A 24,858-nucleotide genomic window follows, 5' to 3' on the forward strand; every position below is an offset into this window, starting at 1 on the left:
TCTTTCTGGCTTACTTCACTCTGTATAATGGGCTACAGTTTCATCCATCTCACTAGAACTGATTCAAATGAATTCTTTTTAATGGCTGAGTAGTATTCCATGGTGTATATGTACCACAGCTTCCTCATCCATTTGTCTGCTGATGGGCATCTAGGTTGCTTCCATGTCCTGGCTATTATAAACAGTGCTGCAATGAACATTGGGGTGCACGTGTCTCTTTCAGATCTGGTTTCCTTGGTGTGTATGCCCAGAAGTGGGATTGCTTGGTCATATGGCAGTTCTATTTCCAGCTTTTTAAGAAATCTCCACACTGTTTTCCATAGTGGCTGTACTAATTGGCATTCCCACCAACAGTGTAAGAGCGTTCCCTTTTCTCCACACCCTCTCCAGCATTTATTGCTTGTAGACTTTTGGATAGCAGCCATCCTGACTGGCGTGTAATGGTACCTCATTGTGGTTTTGATTTGCATTTCTCTGATAATGAGTGATGTTGAGCATCTTTTCATGTGTTTGTTAGCCATCTGTATGTCTTCCTTGGAGAAATGTCTGTTGAGTTCTTTGGCCCATTTTTTGATTGGGTCATTTATTTTTCTGGAGTTGAGCTGGAGGAGTTGCTTGTATATTTTTGAGATTAATCCTTTGTCTGTTGCTTCGTTTGCTATTATTTTCTCCCAATCTGAGGGCTGTCTTTTCACCTTGCTTATAGTTTCCTTTATTGTGCAAAAGCTTTTAAGTTTCATTAGGTCCCATTTGTTTATTTTTACTTTTGTTTTTAAAATTCTGGGATGTGGGTCATAGAGGATCCTGCTGTGATTTACGTAAGAGAGTGTTTGGCCTATGTTCTCCTCTAGGAGTTTTATAGTTTCTGGTCTTACATTTAGATCTTTAATCCATTTTGAGTTTATTTTTGTGTATGGTGTTAGAAAGTGTTCTAGTTTCATTCTTTTACAGGTGGTTGACAAGTTTTCCCAGCACCACTTGTTAAAGAGGTTGTCTTTTTTCCATTGCATATCCTTGCCTCCTTTGTCAAAGATAAGGTGACCATAGGTTCATGGGTTTATCTCTGGGCTTTCTATTCTGTTCCATTGATCTATATTTCTGTCTTTGTGCCAGTACCATACTGTCTTGATGACTGTGGCTTTGTAGTATAGTCTGAAGTCAGGCAGGTTGATTCCTCCAGTTCCATTCTTCTTTCTCAAGGTTACTTTGGCTATTTGAGGTTTTTTGAATTTCCATACAAATTGTGAAATTATTTGTTCTAGTTCTGTGAAAAATACCATTGGTAGTTTGATAGGGATTGCATTGAATCTGTAGATTGCTTTGGGTAGTATAGCCATTTTGACAATATTGATTCTTCCAATCCATGAACACGGTATATTTCTCCATCTGTTTGTGTCCTCTTTGATTTCTTTCATCAGTGTTTTATACTTTTCTATGTATAGGTCTTTTGTTTCCTTAGGTAGATATAATCCTAAGTATTTTATTCTTTTTGTTGCAATGGTGAATGGTATTGTTTCCTTAATTTCTCTTTCTGTTTTCTCATTGTTAGTGTATAGGAATGCAAGAGATTTCTGTGTGTTAATTTTATATCCTGCAACTTTACTGTATTCGTTGATTAGCTCTAGTAATTTTCTGGTAGTCTTTAGGGTTTTCTATGTAGAGGATCATGTCATCTGCAAACAGAGAGTTTCACTTCTTCTTTCCTATCTGGATTTCTTTTACTTCTTTTTCTGCCCTGATTGCTGTGGCGAACACTTCCAAAACTATGTTGAATAGTAGTGGTGAGAGTGGGCACCCTTGTCTTGTTCCTGATTTCAGGGGAAATGCTTGCAATTTTTCACCATTGAGGGTGATGCTTGCTGTGGGTTTGTCATATATAGCTTTTATTATGTTGAGGTATGTTCCTTCTATTCCTGCTTTCTGGAGAGTTTTAATCATAAATGGATGTTGAATTTTGTCAAAGGCTTTTTCTGCATCTATTGAGATAATCATATGGTTTTTATCTTTCAATTTGTTAATGTGGTGTATCACATTGATTGATTTGCAGATATTAAAGAATCCTGGCATTTCTGGGATAAAGCCCACTTGGTCATGGTGTATGATTTTTTTAATATGTTGTTGGATTCTGTTTGCTAGAATTTTGTTAAGGATTTTTGCATCTATGTTCATCAGTGATATTGGCCTGTAGTTTTCTTTTTTTGTGACATCTTTGTCTGGTTTTGGAATTAGGGTGATGGTGGCCTCATAGAATGAGTTTGGAAGTTTACCTCCTTCTGCAATTTTCTGGAAGAGTTTGAGTAAGATAGGTGTTAGCTCTTCTCTAAATTTTCGGTAGAATTCAGCTGTGAAGCCATCTGGTCCTGGGCTTTTGTTTGCTGGAAGATTTCTGATTACAGTTTCGATTTCCTTGCTTGTGATGGTTTTGTTAAGATCTTCTATTTCTTCCTTGTTCAGTTTTGGAAAGTTATACTTCTCTAAGAACTTGTCCATTTCTTCCAAGTTGTCCATTTTATTGGCATAGAGCTGCTGGTAGTAGTCTCTTATGATCCTTTGTATTTCAGTGTTGTCTGTTGTGATCTCTCCATTTTCATTTCTAATTTTGTTAATTTGGTTCTTCTCCCTTTGTTTCTTAATGAGTCTTGCTAATGGTTTGTCAATTTTGTTTATTTCTTCAAAAAACCAGCTTTTAGCTTTGTTGATTTTTGCTATGGTCTCTTTAGTTTCTTTTGCATTTATTTCTGCCCTAATTTTTAAGATTTCTTTCCTTCTACTAACCCTGGGGTTCTTCACTTCTTCCTTCTCTAGTTGCTTTAGGTGTAGAGTTAGGTTATTTATTTGACTTTTTTCTTGTTCTTGAGGTAGGCCTTTAATGCTATGAATCTTCCCCTTAGCACTGCTTTTACAGTGTCCCATAAGTTTTGGGTTGTTGTGTTTTCATTTTCATTCATTTTGATGCATATTTTGATTTCTTTTTTGATTTCTTCATGATTTGTTGGTTATTCAGAAACGTGTTGTTTAGCCTCCATATGTTTGAATTTTTAATAATTTTTTTCCTGTAATTGAGATCTAATCTTACTGCACTGTGGTCAGAAAAGATGACTGGAATGATTTCAGTCTTTTTGAATTTACCAAGACTAGATTTATGGCCCAGGATGTGATCTATTCTGGAGAAGGTTCCGTGTGCACTTGAGAAAAAGGTGAAGTTGATTGTTTTGGGGTGAAACGTCCTATAGATGTCAATTAGGTCTAGCTGGTCCATTGTGTCCTTTAAAGTTTGTGTCTCCTTGTTAATTTTCTGTTTAGTTGATCTATCCATAGTTGTGAGTGGGGTATTAAAGTCTCCTACTATTATTGTGTTACTATTAATTTCCTCTTTCATACTCATTAGCGTTTGCCTTACATATTGCGGTGCTCCTATGTTGGGTGCATATATATTTATAATTGTTATATCTTCTTCTTGGATTGATCCTTTGATCATTATGTAGTGTCCATCTTTGTCTCTTTTCACAGCCTTTATTTGAAAGTCTATTTTATCTGATATGAGTATTGCGACTCCTGCTTTCTTTTGGTCTCCGTTTGCGTGGAATATTTTTCTCCAGCCCTTCACTTTTAGTCTGTATGTGTCCCTTGTTTTGAGGTGGGTCTCTTGGAGACAGCATATATAGGGGTCTTGCTTTTGTCTCCATTCAGCCAGCCTTTGTCTTTTGGTTGGGGCATTCAACCCATTTACATTTAAGGTAATTATTGATAGGTATGGTCCCGTTGCCATTTATTTTGTTGTTTGGGGTTCATGTTTATACCACCTTTCTGTGTTTCCTGTCTAGAGAAGATCCTTTAGTATTTACTGAAGAGCTGATTTGGTGGTGCTGAATTCTCTCAGCTTTTGCTTGTCTGTAAAGCTTTTGAGTTCTCCTTCATATCTGAATGAGATCCTTGCTGGGCTAGAGTAATCTAGGTTGTAGGTTATTCTCTTTCATTACTTTAAGTATGTCCTGCCATTCCCTTCTGGCCTGAAGGGTTTCTATTGATAGATCAGCTGGTATCCTTATGGGAATCCCTTTGTGTGTTATTTGTTGTTTCTCCCTTGCTGCTTTTAATATTTGTTCTTTGTGTTTGATCTTTGTTAATTTGATTAATATGTGTCTTGGGGTGTTTCGTCTTGGGTTTATCCTGTTTGGGACTCTCTGGGTTTCTTGGACTTGGTTGGCTATTTCCTCCCCCATTTTAGGGAAGTTTTCAGCTATTATCTCCTCGAGTAACTTCTCATGGCCTTTCTTTTTGTCTTCTTCTTCTGGGACTCCTATGATTTGAATGTTGGGGCGTTTCACATTGACCCAGAGGTCCCTGAGGTTGTCCTCATTTCTTTTGATTCTTTTTTCTTTTTTCCTCTCTGCTTCATTTATTTCCACCATTTTATCTTCTAACTCACTTATCCTATCTTCTGTCTCTGTTATTCTACTCATGGTTCCCTCCAGAGTGTTTTTTATCTCATTTATTTCATTATTAATTTTTAATTGACTTTTTTTAATTTCTTCTAGGTCCTTGTTAAACATTTCTTGCATCTTCTCAATCTTTGTCTCCAGGCTATTTATTTGTAACTCCATTTTGTTTTCAAGATTTTGGATCATTTTTATTATCATTATTCTAAATTCTTTTTCAGGTAGATTCCCTATTTCCTCCTCTTTTGTTTGACTTGGTGGGCTTTTTTCATGTTCCTTTACCTGTTGGGTTGTTTTTCTTTTCTAAAAGACTTAAAGACTTAGTAAACTTTTGTATGCTGGTGCTGCTGCTGCTAAGGCACTCCAGTCGTGTCCGACTCTGTGCGACCCCATAGACGGCAGCCCACCAGGCTCCCCTGTCCCTGGGATTCTCCAGGCAAGAACACTGGAGTGGGTCGCCATTTCCTTCTCCAATGCATGAAAGTGAAAAGGAAGTCGCTCAGTCATGTCGGACTCTTAGCGACCCCATGGACTACAGCCTACCAGGCTCCTCCGTCCATGGGATTTTCCAGGCAAGAGTACTTGAGTGGGTTGCCATTGCCTTCTCCATAAAACATTTGTATAGTTTTGCAAGTTACAAGAAACTTTATTTGGTTAAAATTATTCATATTTGTATTTCTATCAATATTTCAAGTTGTATTATTTTTATTTTGGTCTTAACAGAATAATTCCTTAATGAAATAGATGATACTGAACTTCATGTGGACCTTGTGTCCAGAAAAATTATTGAACTCTCATGCTGGTGCTGCTCAGCTGTGTCCGACTCTGCGAGACCCCATAGATGGCATAGACGGCAGCCCACCAGGCTCCTCTGTCCATGGGCGTCTCCAAGCAAGAACACTGGAGTGAGTTGCCGTTTCCTTCTCCAATGCATGCATGCATGCTAAGTCACTTCAGTCATGTCCAACTCTGTGCGACCCTATGGACAGCAGCCCACCAGGCTCCTCTGTCCACAGGATTCTCTAGGCAAGAATACTGGAGTGGATGCCATTTCCTTCTCCTGAACTCTCATACTTCTAATAATTTTTTACTGGATTACCTTGGATTTTGAAATTTGCTGATAATGTCTGCTGCAGAAACAATTTTGACTTATTCTTTAGACATTGTGTCTTTTTCTCTTTCTTGTCCTATTGCATTAGGGCCAGGAATTTCTAAATAATTCCTACTTGATGGTTTAACAGAAAAGCATAGCTTAATGATCCTTAGCAATTTTATGGGCTTGCATGATGTATGGTTGATTCTTGTTATTCCTGATGTGTTTCTACAAAGTCACCATGAACATGAATTGGTAGATGCTGAATGTTTGCTTCCAGGGGAGATACAGGAAAACTCAGCCACTAGGTGTAAAGGGACACTTCCTCCCCTTGTATAAATAGTGTCTACACACACCCTACAGCTCACACCATGTTATTGCTGAGTAAGGTCAAGGGCAGGTGGTGGTGGATCTAACTTAAGTAGCACTGAGGGTCCCACAAAGATTCGTTTTGTCTTGCAGGCAGCTTTGCTGTGATTTAGGTGTGTAGGTCAAAGATAGTTCCCGTTGTTCAGGATCTGACAGGGATGGTCTGGAAATTATATATGCTAACTGAGACAAAATAAACACAGGTGTCTTAGACTCTAAGATGTCTAAGAGTGCATGGGCAGGAGAAGCAGCTGGTCACAGTTGGGATTGGCTAGTGGACTGTTCGAGACCGTTACCTGGGAGGTAACAGTCACCTGCTTTTCCTAGGTGAACTGTTATACACCGTAAGACAAGTTTTATTGAAACAACTCCTTTTCATTTGCATCAGACCATATTTTTGCTTTCTGATTTTTCTAAGTATTAATTGTACTTTTTTGTACAATTTTTGTACAAATTTTGTACAATTAATTGTAAGTAATATTGTTTCAAGTCAAAAATCAACAAGTAGATTACATCAAACTCAAAATCTTCTGCAAAGGAAAAGACTACAGTTAACAGTACTGCATTGCATAGTTCAAAGCTGCTGAGAGAGTAATCAGTGAATGTTCTCAGCATAATAACAAAAATGGAAATTATGGGATGAGAAGGATGTGTTAGCTAATCTTACTGGGTTAAACATTTAGTGACATGCATGTCAAACCGTCACATGTACATTCACCTTGAACTTACACTGTTGGATGTCAGTTATGTCTCAGCAAAACTGGAAAGAACCCACAGTAGCCAAGGAGAACACTCGCAGTTGTCATTTTTGGTTGAACTTTGCCAGGAGCATCAAGATGGCTTGACTTTCCAAGCATGTTGACCTGTGTCCTTGCTTTGTCACACTGAAGCATGCCTGTTCTGTCACATGCAGAACCTCCTGGAAGCCTTCAGCTAAAACACTGACAAGCAAAAGTTGCAAGGGTCAAAGTGAATCTGAATTCTGACCCTAAAATTGCAATGACAAGAAAACTGAAGCTGGTGCAAAGAAAAAACCTTTTTTTTTTTCAATGAGTAGATTGCTCTGATCTATAGTTGTAAAGCAAAATATTCTCCAGAAGGAAGAGTTCATCCATAACTTTCTATTACCCTCCCTTTAGATTTTTCTAGTGATGATTGAAAGGCATGGAAGCAGTGCAGATTCTTAAAGTGGACTTCAGAGCATACTTAAGTTCTTTATTGTTTTCCTCTGGGGTCCTGCTAGTGGGTACACTCACACACACAAGTACACAGACACACGTACATATACACAGTATCGCTCTCATAAAAGTGATCTTGCCTTCCAAGCCGACGGTTCGCTTTCTCCTGAAAGGCTTTGTATGTTTGGTGCGAATGTTCAGGTATCAGTTCTGGTGTCTCCCTGCTCACCAGCAGCCTCCTTAGCACGGGATGACATCTCACAGCTCTGTGTTGAGTCTTAAAGATTAAATCTTTTTTAAAAAAACTCAACAACTTCCCCCTCCTCTCTACATTTCTTTCCTAAAGTCTTGTTCATTCATTGGACATCCATGTCTAAGGCGGGCGACCCAGCCTCCCACCCTGGGAGCTCACAGACTGGTCTGCAGTTGACAGAGGTGGACAGGTTGGGTGGAGGGGCGGGGACAGGACCGTGCAGAAGGAGGCATCTGGCTTGATGAGCTTGGAGGACAGAGAAGGTTTCCAAGAGGAAGGCTCACATGAGGAGGTTCCTGAGAGATGAGTTTGAATGCCAAGTGGATGGGAGAGGAAAACAGCCTTCCAGGTGGGGTGGGGGAGCAGGTGGGGGCTTCTGGGCCAGTTTGCAGGATGTAGAGGAGCAGCCCCCCTGGAAACAGCAGGAAGAGGGCTGGTTTAGCCAGATACAGAGATCGCAAAGCGAACAGGCTAGAAACAGACATGGTGAGAAAGGATGCTTATCCCAGTAAAGTTTTTGACTTAAGAATTTCATTTAGGAGTAGTGGTGAGACACTTAAGAATTTAAGGCAAGAACATATTGATAAGATGTGCAATGGTGAGAGGCAATTCTGTTCATCTTGTCTATTTTTTTTTATTCTGCTTCTTTACCCAGCTTTTTGTTTGAATCTGTGTTTGCCTTCCATAGGGCTTCCCTGGTGGCTCAGATGGTAAAGAATCTGCCTGTGGTGCAGGAGAGCCAGGTTCAATCCCTGAGTTGGGAAGATCCCCTGGAGAAGGAATGGCAACCCACTCCAGTCTTCTTGCCTGGAGGATCCATGGACAGAGGAGCCTGGTGGGCTACAGTCCATGAGGTTGCAGAGTCAGACACAACTGAATGAGCATGCGCACACAATCATAAAACAAGGTAAAAACACAGAAAAAATAACCACAAAGGAGCTAGACATCCCCAGGCTTACCGAATCCCTGGAGTGCGCCTCCCAGCAACTCGGCATCCATCACAGGGTTGAAATTCGGAGCTGGGAAGATGGTACCCTGAACCTGGTGGGAAGGAGCAAAGAGAGAGAGGAGTTGGGTAATTCTCACCAAAGACTTCAGCGTGTTTTTCATATAAATAAAACAAAAGTACATTCTATATGTTTGAATTACTCTAAGACACACACACGGGTATTTTAAACAGATGTGTTAATTGTATGTCAGTTGCGGTGACTTAGTTGTGTTCTTTTTAATCCCCTGTTCTCTCCCTTATTGGGATCTAGAAACTGAGAAAATAGAACTGATAGTAGAAAAGTATAAGAATCAGATAAATAGATGTCTCCTTAGTAAACAGTAAGCATTTTCTTAGGAATTGGAGACTACTTAGAAACTGAAAAGAACTATTATGGGGCTTCATCCCATTTAAATGCTACTGCTGCTGCTGCTAAGTCGTGTCCGACTCTGTGCGACCCCATAGAGGGCAGCCCAGCAGGTTCCCCGTCCCTGGGATTCTCCAGGCAAGAACACTGGAGTGGGTTGCCATTTCCTTCTCCAATGCATGAGAGTGAAACGGGAAAGTGAAGTCGCTCAGTTGTGTCTGACTCAACCCCATGGACTGCAGCCCACCAGGCTCCTCCATCCATGGGATTCTCCAGACAAGAGTACTGGGGTGGGGTGCCACTGCCTGCTCCGCCATTTAAATGAGTTACAGATTAATCCTTTGTCTGTTGCTTCATTTGCAAATATTTTCTCCCTTTCTGACTGATGTCTTTACCTCTTGCTCATGATTTCCTTTGCTGTGCAAAAGCTCTTAAGCTTACCTAGGTCCCGTTTGTTTACTTTTGCTTTTCTTTTCATTTCTCTAGGAGGTGGGTCAAAAAAGATCTTGCTGTGGTTTATGTCAAAGCATGTTTTTCCTAGGTTTCTCTCTAATAATTTTATAGTGTCTGGTCTTATATTTAGGTCTAAGCCAGAGAGAGAAAAATAAACATTGTATATTGACACATATATGTGGAATCTAGAAAACTGATGCAGATGTATGTATTTCCAGAGCAGAAATAGAGACACAGATGTAGAGGATAGCCTTGTGGGCGTGGGGGTGAGGGGAAGGGGGACAAGTTGATAGAGTAGCATTGACGTGTATAAATTGTTGTTTGTTGTTCAGTCACTAAGTTGTGTCTGCCTCTTTGTGACCTCAATGGACTGCAGCACGTCAGGCCTCCTTGTCTACCATCTTCTGGAGTTTGCCCAAGTTCATGTCCATTGAGTCAGTGACCCCATCCAACCACCTCATCCTCTGCTGCTCTCTCCTTTGGCTTTCGGTCTTTCCCAGCATCGGAGTCTTTTCCAATGAGTTGGCTATTCATATCAGTTGGCCACAGTATCGGAGCTTCAAGTTCCACGTGTAACACAGATAGCCGGTGGGAAGCTGCGGTGTGGCATGGGGAGCTCAGCTCGGGTCTCTGTGATGACCCAGAGGGCGGGACGGGTGGGAGGAGGTCCCGGCGGGGGGGTACATGTATACACGTGGCTGATTCCTTCACTGTGCAGAAGAAACCTATGCAACATTGTAAAGCAACTCTACCCCAATAAAGAATAAACAATGACTTAGAAGTGGCAGTTACCACCACAGCTTTAAAAATATATTCAGGGGCCCTAAAGTCATATATAAAGTTGAAATATTGAATCCAGAATCGAAATTCACAAAAATCTAGATGATGCAGGTAGGGTGGAGGGCTTTTGGCAGAAGCTTGGAAGTGCAGAGGAAGACATGAGCTTCCGAAGCCCCTCCTTTTATACTCTGTCGTGTGCCAATAGTAGAGTGACCCTGCATCTCTTACTTGAGCCCGAGCCAGCAGCACTGGGCTGGGTAGGATCACACGCAGAGCAGGAACCGCCAGTTCAGGTGTGCTGAGAAGGGGAGCTCCCCCCATTTGTTGTGAGTTTGCCCAGAGATGATGGGGAGAGAGCCATCATCTGAGCCATGGCGACAGGTCTCTGGGCCCTTGAGCAGGCAACTTCGCAGAGCAATGCTGCTGAACACACAGCATTCTGGGGCCCATGTTATAAGAGCAGAAAATTAGTTAATTGATGAGCCTGGTTTCTAGTCTTAAGAAACATACATATACCACTGCCAAAAGATTAATGAAAAAAATTTTAGGGGGAGTAAGAAAATTGTTCACTTGTGTTGAAGCTAAGAATTAAATTCAATTTGTGTTCCACTTGGCCAATATTAATAAGTTTTTATACCCAGAGGCAGAAACGTGTCCATGAAACATTCTTTTTAAATCCTAGATGGACAGATGTGTGATTAAAATATGGACACAGTTTAGGATCTTAGGATGCCCACACGTGTGTCTGCAAGCCAGTGTCCAATTCACTTCTGATAAAGTGAAAGTGAAGGTTGCTCAGTCATGTCCGACTCTTTGCAACCCCAAGGACTATACAGTCCATGGAATTCTCCAGGCCAGAATACTATAGTGGGTAGCCTTTCCCTTCTCCATGGGATCTTCCCAACTCAGGGATCAAACCCAGGTTGCCCGCACTGCAGGCGGATTCTTTACCAGCTGACCCACAAGGGAAGACCAAGAATACTGCAGTGGGTAGCCTATCCCTTTTCCAGCGGATCTTCACCACCTAGGAATTGAACTGGGGTCTCCTGCATTGCCGCTGGATTCTTTACCAGCTGAGCTATGAGGGATATCTCAAGCTTATTGGCAATGAGCCAGAACTTAGTTTTCTTGAGCCAACCCTCATTTCTATACACTATTGCATGGGAGACGATATGAGTTTTATTGCCTATTCACTATCATCCCCTTGAGTGAGACTCTATTAAGAAAATAGACTTAGATTCTTCTTTCAGTCACTAAATTGAGTTCAGAAAGTAGACTCTAAGGTAAACTCCTAGACTGAGTTCTCTTCACCTCAGTTGTTTTCTTTGGAATCTTATAATCCTAGAGCAATTTAAGATTTAAACTTTTGAAAGATAAGCCCTGCCTTCAAATGTGAAATTTATTCTCTGCTCTTTGTCACTGTCTTTTACTAAGTCCCTTTTGTCTGTGTAGCTTTTTCTCAGTTTTTTCGTTGGGAAAACTAAAGGCTCTTTGAAGCATGTTCGTTGTAGGAGTTAGAAGGCTGTTGCACAGTTCCTGGGTGACGGTGCCATTCATTGCCTGCTAACCTTGGTTTTGCTGCGAGCTCTCGGACAAAGGGCAATCTTATTTATTTTTTAATTCATGGGAGTATAATTGCTTTACAATGTCTTGTTAGTTTTGTTGTACCATGAAGTAAATCAGCTATATATATATACATATACCCTCTTGAACTCCCTCCCAGCCCCCAGCGCACCCTTCTAGGACATCACAGAGCACCGAGCTGAGTTCTCCGTGCTTTGTGGAAGCTTCCCACTGGCCATCTGTTTTACACATGCTGGTGCACATATGTCAGTCCCAGTCTCCCCGTTTGTCCCTGTCTTAAAAGCGTAAGAGAGAAAACGTGTTTGGAAACAGTGAGACATATTGTTGCATACGTGTAAGTAGCCTAGGCAGTCTCGTCTCTGAATGTGCAACTGTCTGTCACAAACTTGAGCATTTCATTCCTCGCTGGACTAGGGTCCTCCAGAATTCCGACTGGAGTAAGTGCTACAAAATGAAACCCTTCATATATTTTGCAAAAAGAAAACACACACACACACACACACACACAAAGCTCTAAAAGTAATACATAAGGAAAGGAAAGTTGTTCAGTCGCCAAGTTATGTCTTGACTCTTTGTGACCCCATAGACTGCAGCACACCAGAGTTCCCTATCCTCCACTATCTCCTGGATTTTGCTCAAACTCACATCCATTGAGTCAGTGATGCCATCCAGCCATCTCACCCTCTGTCGCCCCCTTCTCCTCTTGAACTTTCTACAGTGATTTATTAGACAAAATTTGTATGTGAAATAAAAATCCACAGTTTTTTCTTCATAGTTTTTTTTAAATCCTCACACAGACTACTAATACAATGTATTTTTGCAATATAATGCAAAAATTCTTTCTTTCTTTTTACACTTCTCATCTCTTTTGCCACTTAAAGTTCTCTCCTTATCTATTTGTCTTAGAATAAATCAGTAAAAATGTTTTAGAAGTAAATTCAACACTAAAATTAAAAAAAATTGTGAATGATCAGTAATTCAAACACTTTTCTAGTGAGCTCTTGTCATTCATGCCCATTTATATAGCATATTAAATCATTATATTCATTTCATATCAGTCATTATGTTTCAGTTAAGCTGGAGTCAGCAACGCTGTTCCATGTAAGGTACCTACTTCGGGCTCCTTGGAATGCTGACCCCGTCGTTTAATGGCCATATTTCCGTGTGTCCCTCAGAAGAAACTGGCGTGTAGTGCTGGGCACGATGCGACATGATGCCGCTGTGTGCTGTGAAGCACTCCCCTCAGTGCGGTTAGTTGGCATGGCTGCCGCCTCACGTGGTCTGGCTTTCTTCTGATGAGGACACTTGAGACCTGCTCTCTTAGTTGTTGTTGTTGTTTAGTTGCTTCAGTCATGTCAGACTTTGTGACCCCATGGACTATAGCCCACCAGACTCCTCTGTCCATAGGACCCTCCAGGCAAGAATCCTGGAGTGGGCTGCCATGCCCTCCTCCAGGGGATCTTCCCCACCCAGGGATCGAACCTGCGTCTCTAATATCTCCTGCATTGGCAGGCGGGTTCTCTGCCACTCGCGCCACCTGGGAAGCCCAATAGAGATTGTAGGGGTGTCTCATTCTGAGTCCCCTGGCAGGTATAATGCGCACCTCAACTGAAGCAGATGGCATGTTCTCGGTGAATACAGATCGCTTGTCTGACCGAATGTAATTTTACTTACTGATTTTCGAGGTCTATTTTAAGTCACCCCAATCACTGTAATTTAACCTTTTGAAAGAGTGAGAGACTGTTATGTTAGGTATTTTTCAGCATGTATGCCTCTTAAAGCAAAGTCCCTGTTTATATATGTGTTTCTAAATTGTTCATGTCTTAGAGCAAAATGGAAATTTTGAAAAAGTGGACACTTTCCAATGTGACATAAAAAAATGCATCTATGATAAAATTTTTTTGCCTTGAAAATGGACAGATTTAGACATAGTGTCACTTGTTACAGGAAAAATAAAAGTCCTAATGCCTGTCATTTCCACTTGAATTCTTACCATAAGGTAAGCAGAATATGATCTTCACTTCTACTCATTTGTGAGTTTAGATTTTGATAGAGGAATGAAACATACTCCCTTTTAAAGAGACAGAATAAACTGCCTCATCAATTTACTATGCAGAAGGTTATGAGTAATTTATAAATTTAAAATTGGTTCCAAAAGCTACTCCCCTGAGTGAATAATGAATGGATTTCTTTAACTGACAGAAAAATGTCAGAATTATTATCTGGAACTGAATACAGACTGGAAGACTCACAGATTGTTCATGAAGTTGATAAAAAACATCTTAATCATCTCATATCAATAGGCGCATAGGTCAGTGCGTATTTCATTTCTTCATAGCTGACCTAGGGGCCAAGGTCCATAAACCCATTCAGCGCCCACTCTTAAGTCCTTTCTCTCCTCTGCCTTTTCCATCACCCGCACACTAACCACCTGGGAACCTCAAGAGTTCCGATGGTAAAACGTCAGCCAGCCTGACTGGTGCCTGCCAGCGGCTGGGTTTCAGAGAATGACTCAGCTTAGTTTCCATGTCATGGGGATTCCAAGATCTCCAGGGAACTGAGGATTTTTGGAGCCCCGTGAGGAATCCCTCCAGGGGTCCTGGGCCTTCATTCACAAGCATATTGTCACCTTTGGAGCACTGGTCCCTGGTCTCCGCTGACTGTTCTGAACACCCTGCACCCACTCACCTCTCCCGCCTGTCTGCAAGAACGCCCTGGAGGATTTCAGTGGCTTGGAGACAAACACCACCGTGGGGTGATTAACCCACCCTCTCCCAGCTTCCAGGAGCCTGTCCTCCAGTCCATCTGCTCCCCGCACACCTTCCTCTGGTCCCCTTATCTCAGCCTCTGCTCCAGCTTTCTTGATGCTCCTCCCTCCCCCAGCCCCCCCACACCCAGCAAACTGTCCCCGCAGCCAGAGAGGTTCCTCCTGGGTCAGACACACCACCTCTCCTTCCCTCAATTGCCCCTGCCCAGAGCCGGGCTTCCCATGCTGGTTTTCCACTCTGGTGCACAGTGGGGATGCTGTTCATGTGAGAGAAACATCCCGGGACACCGGGATTTATGCGCACATCCCGGGGGCTGGCCTTGAGGACGCTGCAGGGCGTCAACAGAGCCGTCCTCACACCCCGGGGGCAGAGCAGGAGTATGTGGGGTAAAGCAAGAGCCTGAACCTCAGCGCAGCGGTCAGTGTCCACGTCGACTCTGCCCATGACTGAGAATACACCGCAGTCCAGAGGTTTCAACTGCATGAGCAGAGCTCTCGCACCATCCCCGGCTGTCTGTGTGGGTTCCTGTCTGACTTCCTTTCTCCTGAACCCCTCGGCTCCCGCACTCAACAGCCCCATGCTCCAGCCCCAGGGCACTGCTGTCGCCCACCCGTGCCCACCTCCGTACCCGCTGCCATCCCCGGACTCCTCCGTGATTCTGGGGAGCATCCACTCCGGGCTTGACTGATGGCTCCAAGGCCACGTGTGCAGGAGTCCCTCCTGACGTCCCCCCCACCCCAGGATTGTCTGCTCTGTTCCAGAGTGCAGCCGTGTGCCATCCCTTGCCAGTGGTTGGTACCTCATCAGGAAATGACCCTACTTCCCTCCTTCCTTCAAAATACCAACAGAAAGCCACCCCCGCAGCGCTGTGCAGGACCCCAGGCACCTTCCAGACACTCAGAGGGACGGAAGAATACACACAGGCTGGATCAGTGGGCCGGAGCACCACGCACAGAGGGGAATGTTCCTCCCAACTTTCCCGGGGTTTCCAGAGCACGAAGTCTCCTTAACTGGGCTTCCTCCTTTTCGTTGAGGATGGACCTGAATGTGACTGGTCGTGCAAGGTTAGATATTGAACATTCTCATGAATAAAGGAAGAATATTTGGATTTCCAGGCATCAGTTTAGGAAGAGACACAACAAGTCATAAGAATGGAAGTGACCCAGGATTACACTCTTTTCTCCCAGACTCTGGAGTCAGCTCAGACTGTACCTGTTCTGTGGAGTCTTCCCTGATTTTATCGTGTATTACCTGTGGCTGACTTTGCTTATTAAACATGGCCTTGCATTTTTTGCATTTACCTTTTCCTCCAAATTTTCAGTTTCTGCAGGGCAGTGACACTTCCTGCTTTTCAGAGCATTTAGAGCAGCACCTTATTCAGGAAGTGGGCCCTGAGGATGTTTGTAAAATGCTAATTAGAAAAGTGTATGGACCCAAAGGTATCTGCATGCATCCCACAGCTTCAGAATCTGCTCTCCACACACGCGGACTGTGCTCGGCACACCTTCACCTGGGCTTCCTGGGCGGTCGCCGCAGCCGTCTCATGAGGCTGGGGTGTCAAGTGTATTTCACAGGTGAGAGGCGCTGGGGCTGGGTGAGTGGTGTGTCAGGAAGCCCACACTCAGCTCCAAATTTACCTTTCTGGCTGGTGCTTTTTCCATTAGAGCTGGAGTTGATGTAAAATAAAATAACATGTACTGTTGAGGCCTCTTATTCATTTCTTTTTGCCAGGGAAAATGTCCCTATTTGCAAAGGTTCCTGTGGGTAAAACCAAAACTCCAAAAGCATAAATTCTTACTCTTAAGCCAGTTCTAGTAGAACAAGAAAGGTGCGTGTGTGTGTATGTGTGTGTGTGAAGGAGGGGTTGAGGAAACTAGAGAAAGACAGTAAAAAATAGATCCAGTGGCTAGGCCACTGAAGTGCATTTAAGAACAGAATGTCTAATAGTTAACCTCACCAAGAGCGTTAGTCACTCAGTCGTGTCTGACTCTTTTGCAACCTGACTGTAACCCACCAGGCTCCTCTGTCCATGGGGTTCTCCAGGCAAGAATACTGGATTGGGTTGCCATGCCCTCCTCCAGGGGATATTCCCAACCCAGAGATTGCACCTGGGTCTCCTGGGTCTCCTGTATTGGCAGGTGGATTCTTTTTTTTTGAAGGATAATTGCTTTACAGAATTTTGTTGTTTTCTGTCAAACCTCAACATGAATCAACCATAGGTATATATATATATATATATATATCCCCTCCCTTTTGAACCTCCCTCCCATCTCCCACCCCATCCCACCCCTCTAGTTTGCTACAGAACCCCTGTTTGAGTTTCCTGAGGCATACAGCAAATTCCTGTTGGCTGTCTATTTTACATAGTTTCCATGTTTGCATGTTACTCTTTCCATACATCTCACCCTCTCCTCCCCTCTCCCCAAGTCCATAAGTCCATTCTCTATGTCTGCTTCTCCACTGCTGCCCTGTAAATAAATTCTTCAGTACCATTTTTCTATATTCTGTATATGTGTGTTAGAATACAGTATTTATCTTTCTCTTGCTGACTCACTTCAGTCTGTATAATAGGTTCTGGGTTCATCCACCTCATCAGAACTGACCACTGAACTCACCTGGGAAGCCCAAGGAAATATGCATCTAGCATGTAATAAAAATAAAGCTTAGTGACCTGATGACTACTATAGCTACTGATATTAAGATGTGCTAAGTCATTTCAGTTGTGTCTGACTGTTTGTGACACTATGAACTGTAACCCGCCAGACTCCTCTGTTCGTGGGATTCTCCAGGTGGGAACGCTGGAGTGGGTCGCCATGCTCTCCTCGAAGGGATCGTCTCTGATATTAAGATAGGCTGAGTTATATTCTCAAATTGATGCATAAGTGTTTATGACTATGAACCAATTACTAAATTAGTTTCTGTAAGATCTTTACAATTTAGTAGATGGATGTTAAGGAGTTTAAGAAAAGGATGGAAGAATCTGGATTCAACCACATGGTCTCTAATGATTGTTGTCCGAGAGTGTCTTCCCTCACAGGACTTTATATTTTGAGGAAACAGTTATGAAGGATAATGTAACTGAAGATAACTTTATCTGAATAACAGTTACTATGAATATTATCTTAATAATATGTAATAGAACACTATAAAACTTACCCTCTTCAGAGTGAATTGATGGCATCAAATGACCACTTTCTCTTGAAGCCTCAAAATATTCAATTCCTAATCCCAGGAATCTAAGATGCTCCCATATTTGTAGATGTGATTAAGTGAAGGGGTTTGAGGTGGAGAGTATCCTGGATTGTCTGGGAGCACTGAGTATAGTCCTACCTATTGAGGAAGAGGGAGATTTGACTACAGCAGGTGACGTGAAGCTGACAGCAAGCTGCCATGATGCAGGCTGTGAGGATGAAAGGACACTTGTGCAAGGAGGTAGGCGACTTCTAGCTGTTGAAAGGGCGAAGAAACCCCCTTCCCAGAGGCTCCAGGAGGACCCAGCCCTGGGCACAGCAGCCTGGTGAGGCTGATTTCAGGTTCCTGAGTTCAGGGCTGTCAGAGGATACATTGGTATTGTCTCCACCTTTCTGATACTTTGTTATAGAAGTAACAGAAAATGAACCCTTCACCTTGGAATCCTCCTCTCCCTGTGTCCTCCCAGCCTGAACTCTTAGCTTACGAACTTGCTCAATCCATCAGGAACCCCACCCCCTCGTCAAATGACACCCTTAAGCCAGCCCCCTGCATTCATAAATATCCAGCCTTCCCCCGCACCCCGAGATGCTGTTAAGACTGTCAAGGTAGAACTTCACCTTCTATTCAATCTGCTTTATTGTTGGAGTGCTTTGGTGCCATTTCTAGGAAGCTTGCATTTGATATGATACAATGAGGAAATCTGAAATAACATTCTGTCTGGATGAATAAAAGGCAATGGGTTATTCAGTTCAGTCAGTTCAGTTCAGTCGCTCAGTCGTGACAGACTCTGCCACCCCATGAATTGCAGCACGCCAGGCCTCCCTATCCATCACCAACTCCCGGAGTCTACTCAAACTCATGTCCATTGAGTCGGTGACTCCATCCAGCCATCTCATCCTCTGTTGTCCCCTTCTCCTCCTGCTCCCAATCCCTCCCAGCATCAGGGTCTTTTCCAATGAGTCAACTCTTCACATGAGGGGGCCAAAGTATTGGAGTTTCAGCTTCAGCATCAGTCCTTCCAATGAACACCCAGGACAGATCTCCTTTAGGATGGACTGGTTGGATCTCCTTGCAGTCCAAGGGACTCTCAAGAGTCTTCTCCAACACCACACTTCAAAAGCATCAATTCTTCAGCACTCAGCTTTCTTCACAGTCCAACTCTCACATCCATACATGACCACTGGAAAAACCATAGCCTTGACTAGATGGACCTTTGTTGGCAAAGTAATGTCTCTGCTTTTTAATATGCTATCTAGGTTGGTCATAACTTTCCTTCCAAGGAGTAAGCGTCTTTTAATTTCATGGCTGCAGTCACCATCTGCAGTGATTTTGGAGCCCCCCAAAATGAAGTCTGATACTGTTTCCATTGTTTCCCCATCTATTTCCCATGAAGTGATGGGATCAGATGACATGATCTTAGTTTTCTGAATGTTGAGCTTTAAGCCAACTTTTCCACTCTCATCAAGAGGCTTTTTAGTGCCTCTTCACTTTCTGCCATAAGGATGGTGTCATCTGCATACCTGAGGTTATTGATATTTCTCCCAGCAATCTTGATTCCAGCTTGTGCTTCTTCTAGCCCAGTGTTTCTCCTGATGTACTCTGCATAGAAGTTAAATAAGCAGGGTGACAATATACAGCCTTGACGTACTCCTTTTCCTATTTGGAACTAGTCCTGTTGCTCCATGTCCAGTTCTAACTGTTGCTTCCTGACCTGCATACAGGTTTCTTAAGAGGCAGGTCAGGTGGCCTGGTATTCCCATCTCTTCCAGAATTTTCCACAGTTTATTGTGATTCACGCAGTCAAAGGCTTTGGCATAGTCAATAAAGCAGAAATAGATGTTTTTCTAGAACTCTCTTGCTTTTTTGATGATTTAGCGGATGTTGGCAATTTGATCTCTGATTCCTCTGCCTTTTCTACAGCCATCTTGAACATCTGGAAGTTCACGGTTCACGAATTGCTGAAGCCTGGCTTGGAGAATTTTAAGCATTGCTTTACTAGTGTGTGAGATGAGTGCAATTGTGCAGTAGTTTACTGTTCTGTAAGTATTGAACTGTGGTGTTGGAGAAGACTCTTCAGAGTCCCTTGGACTGCAAACAAATCCAACCAGTCCATCCTGAGGGAGATCAGTCCTGGGTGTTCATTGGAAGGACTGATGTTGAAGCTGAAACTCCAATACTTTGGCCCCCTCATGCGAAGAGTTGACTCATTGGAAAAGACCCTGATGCTGGGAGGGATTGGGGGCAGGAGGAGAAGGGGACGACAAAGGATGAGATGGTTGGATGGCATCACTGACACAATGTACATGAGTTTGGGTAGACTCATATGATGGACAGGGAGACCTGGCGTGCTGTGGTCCATGGAGTCACAAAGAATTGGACATGACTGAGCGATTGAACTGAACTGATTTATTTATTTTAACTGGAGGATAAGTATAATATTGTGATGGCTTTTGCCATATATCAGTAGGAATCGGCCCCAGGTACACGTGTGTCCCCCATCCTGAACGCCCTCCCGCCTTCCTCCCACCCTCTGCCTCTAGGTTGTCTCAGCACACTGGCTTTCGGTGTCCTGTGTCATTCACTGAACTCACACTGGTCATGTATTTTACACACGGTAATGTACATGTTTCAGTGCTGTTCTCTCAAATCATCCCACCCTCGCCTTCTCCCACTGAGTCCAAAAGTCTGTTCCTTACATCTGTGTCTCCTTTGCTGCCCTGCATGTAGGATGGTAGGTAATGTCTTTCTAATTCCACATATGTGCATTAATATATAGTATTGTCTTTTTCTTTCTCACTTACTTCAGAAAGAAATAAGCTTTGTTTTCTAAGATGTGGTACCTATATACAATGGAATACTGATAGATAAGATGATATCTGTATGATATTATAAGATAGAGATTACATTTAATGTGTGAATGGAATATTATACATATGTACAATATATACAGGCTTTGTTTTCTAACCCTAGCCCTAACCCTAGGCTTTATTTTCTAAGATGTACATATATATAGTACATATATATAGCTCAATATTACTCAGCCATAAAAAAAAGAGTGAGATAATGGCATTTTCTGCAACATGGTTGGAGTTAGAGACTGTCATACTGAGTGAAGTAAGTCAGAGAAAGACAAATATTGTGTGATATCACTCATATGGAATCTGAAAAAATGATACAAATGAACTTAAACAAAACATAGAGTCACAGACTTTGAAAACCAGCCCCCATACTCCCTTCCATACATGGAACAGATTCTGGTGGGAATATTTTATCATTAAATAATTAACCTACAGTTGGTATAGTCATGTTAGCAAATAAGAACAGAACATCTCTGACAAGTTAAAACATCATTTGTGATCTCATTGTCTACAAATTATTGGTGAATATTTAGTGGCACCAACAAAAGGAAATATCTGCCAAGTCCTCTTCTTGTGCTTGTCGTATCTTTACATATAATTTTGTTTGTCCAAATGGAATCATGTTTACATATGTGGCAATTTGCCTTTTCCTATGGGCTTCCCTGGTGGCTTAGATGGTTAAGAATCTGCCCGAAGCGGGGGAGACCTGGGTTCAATCCTTGTGTCGGGAGGATCCCCTGGAGGAAGGCGTGGCAACCTGCTCCAGTGTTCTTGCCTGGAGAATTCCTTTTCCTAGTGCACCAGTCTATAGGAGATAGCTTACAGTCTCTTCTGCTTTTTTGTTTGAAGATAAAATTATGCAGCAGCTCTAAAAATACTACTCAACCTGACTTACAAATAATCTAATTAGTAATAAGGTATCCTAACACTCTTTTAGTTCTCATCTATATCATTTAAAGAGACCTGACTCATACATGTGTGCTGAGTCATGTCCGACTCTGTGATCCTATGGGCTGTAGCCCACCAGACTTTTCTATCCGTGGGATTTCCCAGGCAAGAATATTCGAGTGGGTTGCCATTTCCTTCTTCAGAGGATTTTTCTGACCTGGGGATCGAATCTGCATCTCTTATGTCTCCTGCATTGGCAGGCAGGTTCTTTACTACTAGCACCACCTGGGAAGCCCAAAGAGACCTGAAATCCACATCCCAAAGGGAACCAAGTGTACGTGTGGGTTTGCAGACCCTGGTGTTCTGAGGTGAAGGAGTCCTCTGTACCTCTTGCTCTCTGCCTGCCTACTCTGCAGTTTAAACAGTGCCTTTATGGTCTTTGTTTGATTCAATGTTATCAACAAGGCTGTAGCAGGCAAGGCAAGTGTTCTTATTTCTACATTACATATGAAAATGATGACTCAATATTTGCATAACATCCTTGGCTTAATAATTTGCAAACCAGAATAATAGTGTTCTGATGTTAAACCCAGTGCTTTCCCTGTATATCTTACTTCTCATTCCTCTTCTCTCTCTCTCTTTTTTTTGACCCTTTATTCATTATTATTCTTATATTTCAAAAAATTAATGCTGCTTTCATATTTGTTTATGTCTCTTTTAAAAAGAGTAAAAAACCCTAGTGCCCATAACACAGTATGGAGGGAGTAAGAGATATCATAACTTCAAAATTTTAAAGGTTAATTGGGAAGCAAATTCAATATAAGATCCATAGCTCAAACTCAAGGAACATGTGGAGTCCTGAATTTCAATCTTAAGACAGAGATTATGTTGCAGTTAATAAGTGAAGAATTGCATTTTGTGGATTTATTACAACAGTTTCTACAAAACTAGGCTACTCATAGATGAATGGTGATTTCAGCCACTCTACTCTAATTTTATATTTTTAGAGGTTGGTAACCAGCAGTCTCAAAGCACAGTAATCTGTTTCACAAATAGAAACAGGCTCCTGGTGATTACAAATCCCTTACCTTTGTAACAGAGATCAGTGATAACTTTATCTGGTGAACTGCCTGTTCTTGAGACGTTAATGAGAAAAAGAGTGGCTTTTCTGGGCTACCGTTTTACTTCCTTTTAAAGCCTGAAAGACTGTTGTGGAAGAAGAATCATGATACTCTTTTCCCACAAGATTTTACCTTTATATTGATGCTTGATTCTAGCTGGGTTGACATTTTTTTCTTTTTTTCTGAGTTAATATTAACGAAAGCAAGAGAATATGGTTTTTAAAGAATTATTAGCTAAATAAAATTCTGGATAGATAATCTGTAAATAAGTTGTTTAGCTATAAAATGAAGGAAATTTATATTTCTTTATTAAGGAAAATTTAATGCAAAGATTTTAGTATTTCACAATAATTTAGATAGATACAACATATGACTAATACATTTTACACAGTTAAAGCAATGGCCAGTTTAGGGCAATTTTTGCTTTGAATTATTTTAAATAAATATCCTGCAAAGCAATTCTGTTTCATTCTGTGAATGAAGATGTGTACATCTAAAACAAAGCAAAACAAACACACACACACAAAAACACAAAAGCAGAGAATATTAGTGAAGATAAAATATGGAGTCATAGTAAAGGTGGAAGGCATTCCTTACTACAAGATTTCTTTATAGACATTAGCTGTGCTTCTGCCATCATTGTGCCAAGGATGGAGAAGACAAAAGGACCACTTGGCACCTTGACTGGTTTTATATCAGTTGGTTCACGGGTCTCTATTTCCTAAATGAACGGCATGATGCTATCATAGTAAGAGATCAGGGAGACATTAGTTAACTTTATGGTTAGATAAAGTACTTTTAAATTGTGTAAAAAAGCAAGAGAGTTCCAGAAAAACATCTACTTCTGCTTTATTGATTACTCCAAAGCCTTTCACTGTGTGAATCACAACAAACTGTGGAAAATTCTGAAAGAGATGGGAATAACAGACCACCTTACCTGCATCCTGAGAAATCTGTATGCAGGTCAAGAAGCAACAGTTAGAACTGTACTTGGAACAAAAGATTGGTTCCAAATCAGGAAAGGAGCATGTCAAGGCTGTATATTGTCACCCTGCTTATTTAACTTATGTGCGAAATGCTGGGCTGGATGAAGCAAAACTGGAATCAAGATTGAGAGACTTTATTTTTTGGGGGCTCCAAAATCACTGCAGCTGGTGACTGCAGCCATGAAATTAAAAGACAATTGCTCCTTGGAAGAAAAGCTTTGACCAACCTAGACAGCATATTAAAAAGCAGAGACATTACTTTGCCAACAAAGGTACATCTAGTCAAAGCTATGGTTTTTCCAGTAGTCATGTATGCATGTGAGAGTTGGACTACAAAGAAAGCTGAGCACTGAAGAATTGATGCTTTTGAACTGTGGTGCTGGAGAAGACTCTTGTCCCTTGGACTGCAAGGAGATCCAACCAGTCCATCCTAAAGGAAATCAGTCCTGAATATTTATTGGAAAGACTGATGCTGAAGCTGAAAACTCTAATACTTTGGCCATCTGATGCCAGGAACTGACTCATTGGAAAAGACCCTGATGCTGGGGAAGACTGAAGGTAGGAGGAGAAAGGGACAACAGAGGATGAGATGGTTGGATGGCATCACTGACTTGACGGACATGAGTTTGAGCAAGCTCTGGGAGTTGGTGATGGACAGGGAAGCCTGACATGCTGCAGTCCATGGGATCACAAAGAGTTGGACACGACTGAGCAACTGAACTGAATTGAATTGTTTAAAGTATTTAAAGGTAATTTTTAATTTCTCAAAAATACCTGGTTTAATTGGATTTAAAAAGTGTTATGCTTTTAATTGAAAAAGTTGATCAATGTTCTGATAAATAGCAATCAATATAAGTGATCTCATTGTGAAGAAAAGATCTCAGAACTCTCAAATGTTTAGGAGGGAAAAGATAATTCAGAATCTAATTTTATGGTAAATTTGCCCCTATTTTTAATCTTCATAGTAACCTGTCAGCCAGGTGTCAAACTCCACAGTGATACTAGGATCTACTCAGAAAATGACAGCCACCTGCTTCAATGGGGGATCCAGTTTTATTTCATTTTTCAAAATAATACTCAATTGGTCACTTTTACACTTTGAAGTGTTGGTAATGCACCTACAGTTTTCCTAATACTTAAGTACTTAAGTACAGTGCTCTTTTCTGCTATAAATTACATTTAGCATGTTTTTATGTTACTTTTCTTACCTTGAAAATGTAATAGCTACAGAAATGTAAGTGTGAAAGCAGTATTAGTATTCAGATAATTTGCAAAACTTGAGAACATGTGTTGAGGAGACCAAAATCCGTTAACATTCATGTGATGTCTTATATTAAAGGAAAGATTTCTGCCACATAAATATGGGTGTGTTGGATAGGAGTCTGTGGTGTGGGCTGCACCACAGAAGACACTTTCTTTCACTTTCTTTCTGGAAAGTGAAGGTTGATAGAGATAGATACTCATTTTATGGACAAACTATAGGGGAAAAGTAGAAAACTGTCAAGATGTTTATATAACACTAAGAGTGGGATTTGGGGCTT

At 41.8% G+C, this 24,858-nt stretch overlaps 1 protein-coding gene across 1 annotated transcript in view; it reads right to left on the minus strand.

The window, feature by feature from the left end:
• Positions 1-14,941, minus strand: part of ANXA10 (annexin A10) — a 51,856-nt gene extending 36,915 nt beyond the window's left edge. Inside the window, exons 1-2 of the mRNA XM_070480186.1 lie at positions 14,399-14,941; positions 8,292-8,373 (exon numbers count right to left, since the gene is read on the minus strand). Of these exons, the coding sequence (XP_070336287.1) occupies positions 8,292-8,373; positions 14,399-14,941 (625 nt within the window). The remainder of the gene's footprint in view (positions 1-8,291; positions 8,374-14,398) is intronic.
• Between the last annotated feature and the right edge of the window lie 9,917 nt (positions 14,942-24,858).

The sequence above is a fragment of the Odocoileus virginianus genome, chromosome 18 (assembly GCF_023699985.2).
Source record: "Odocoileus virginianus isolate 20LAN1187 ecotype Illinois chromosome 18, Ovbor_1.2, whole genome shotgun sequence".
In the NCBI taxonomy this organism is placed as follows: Eukaryota; Metazoa; Chordata; class Mammalia; order Artiodactyla; family Cervidae; genus Odocoileus; species Odocoileus virginianus.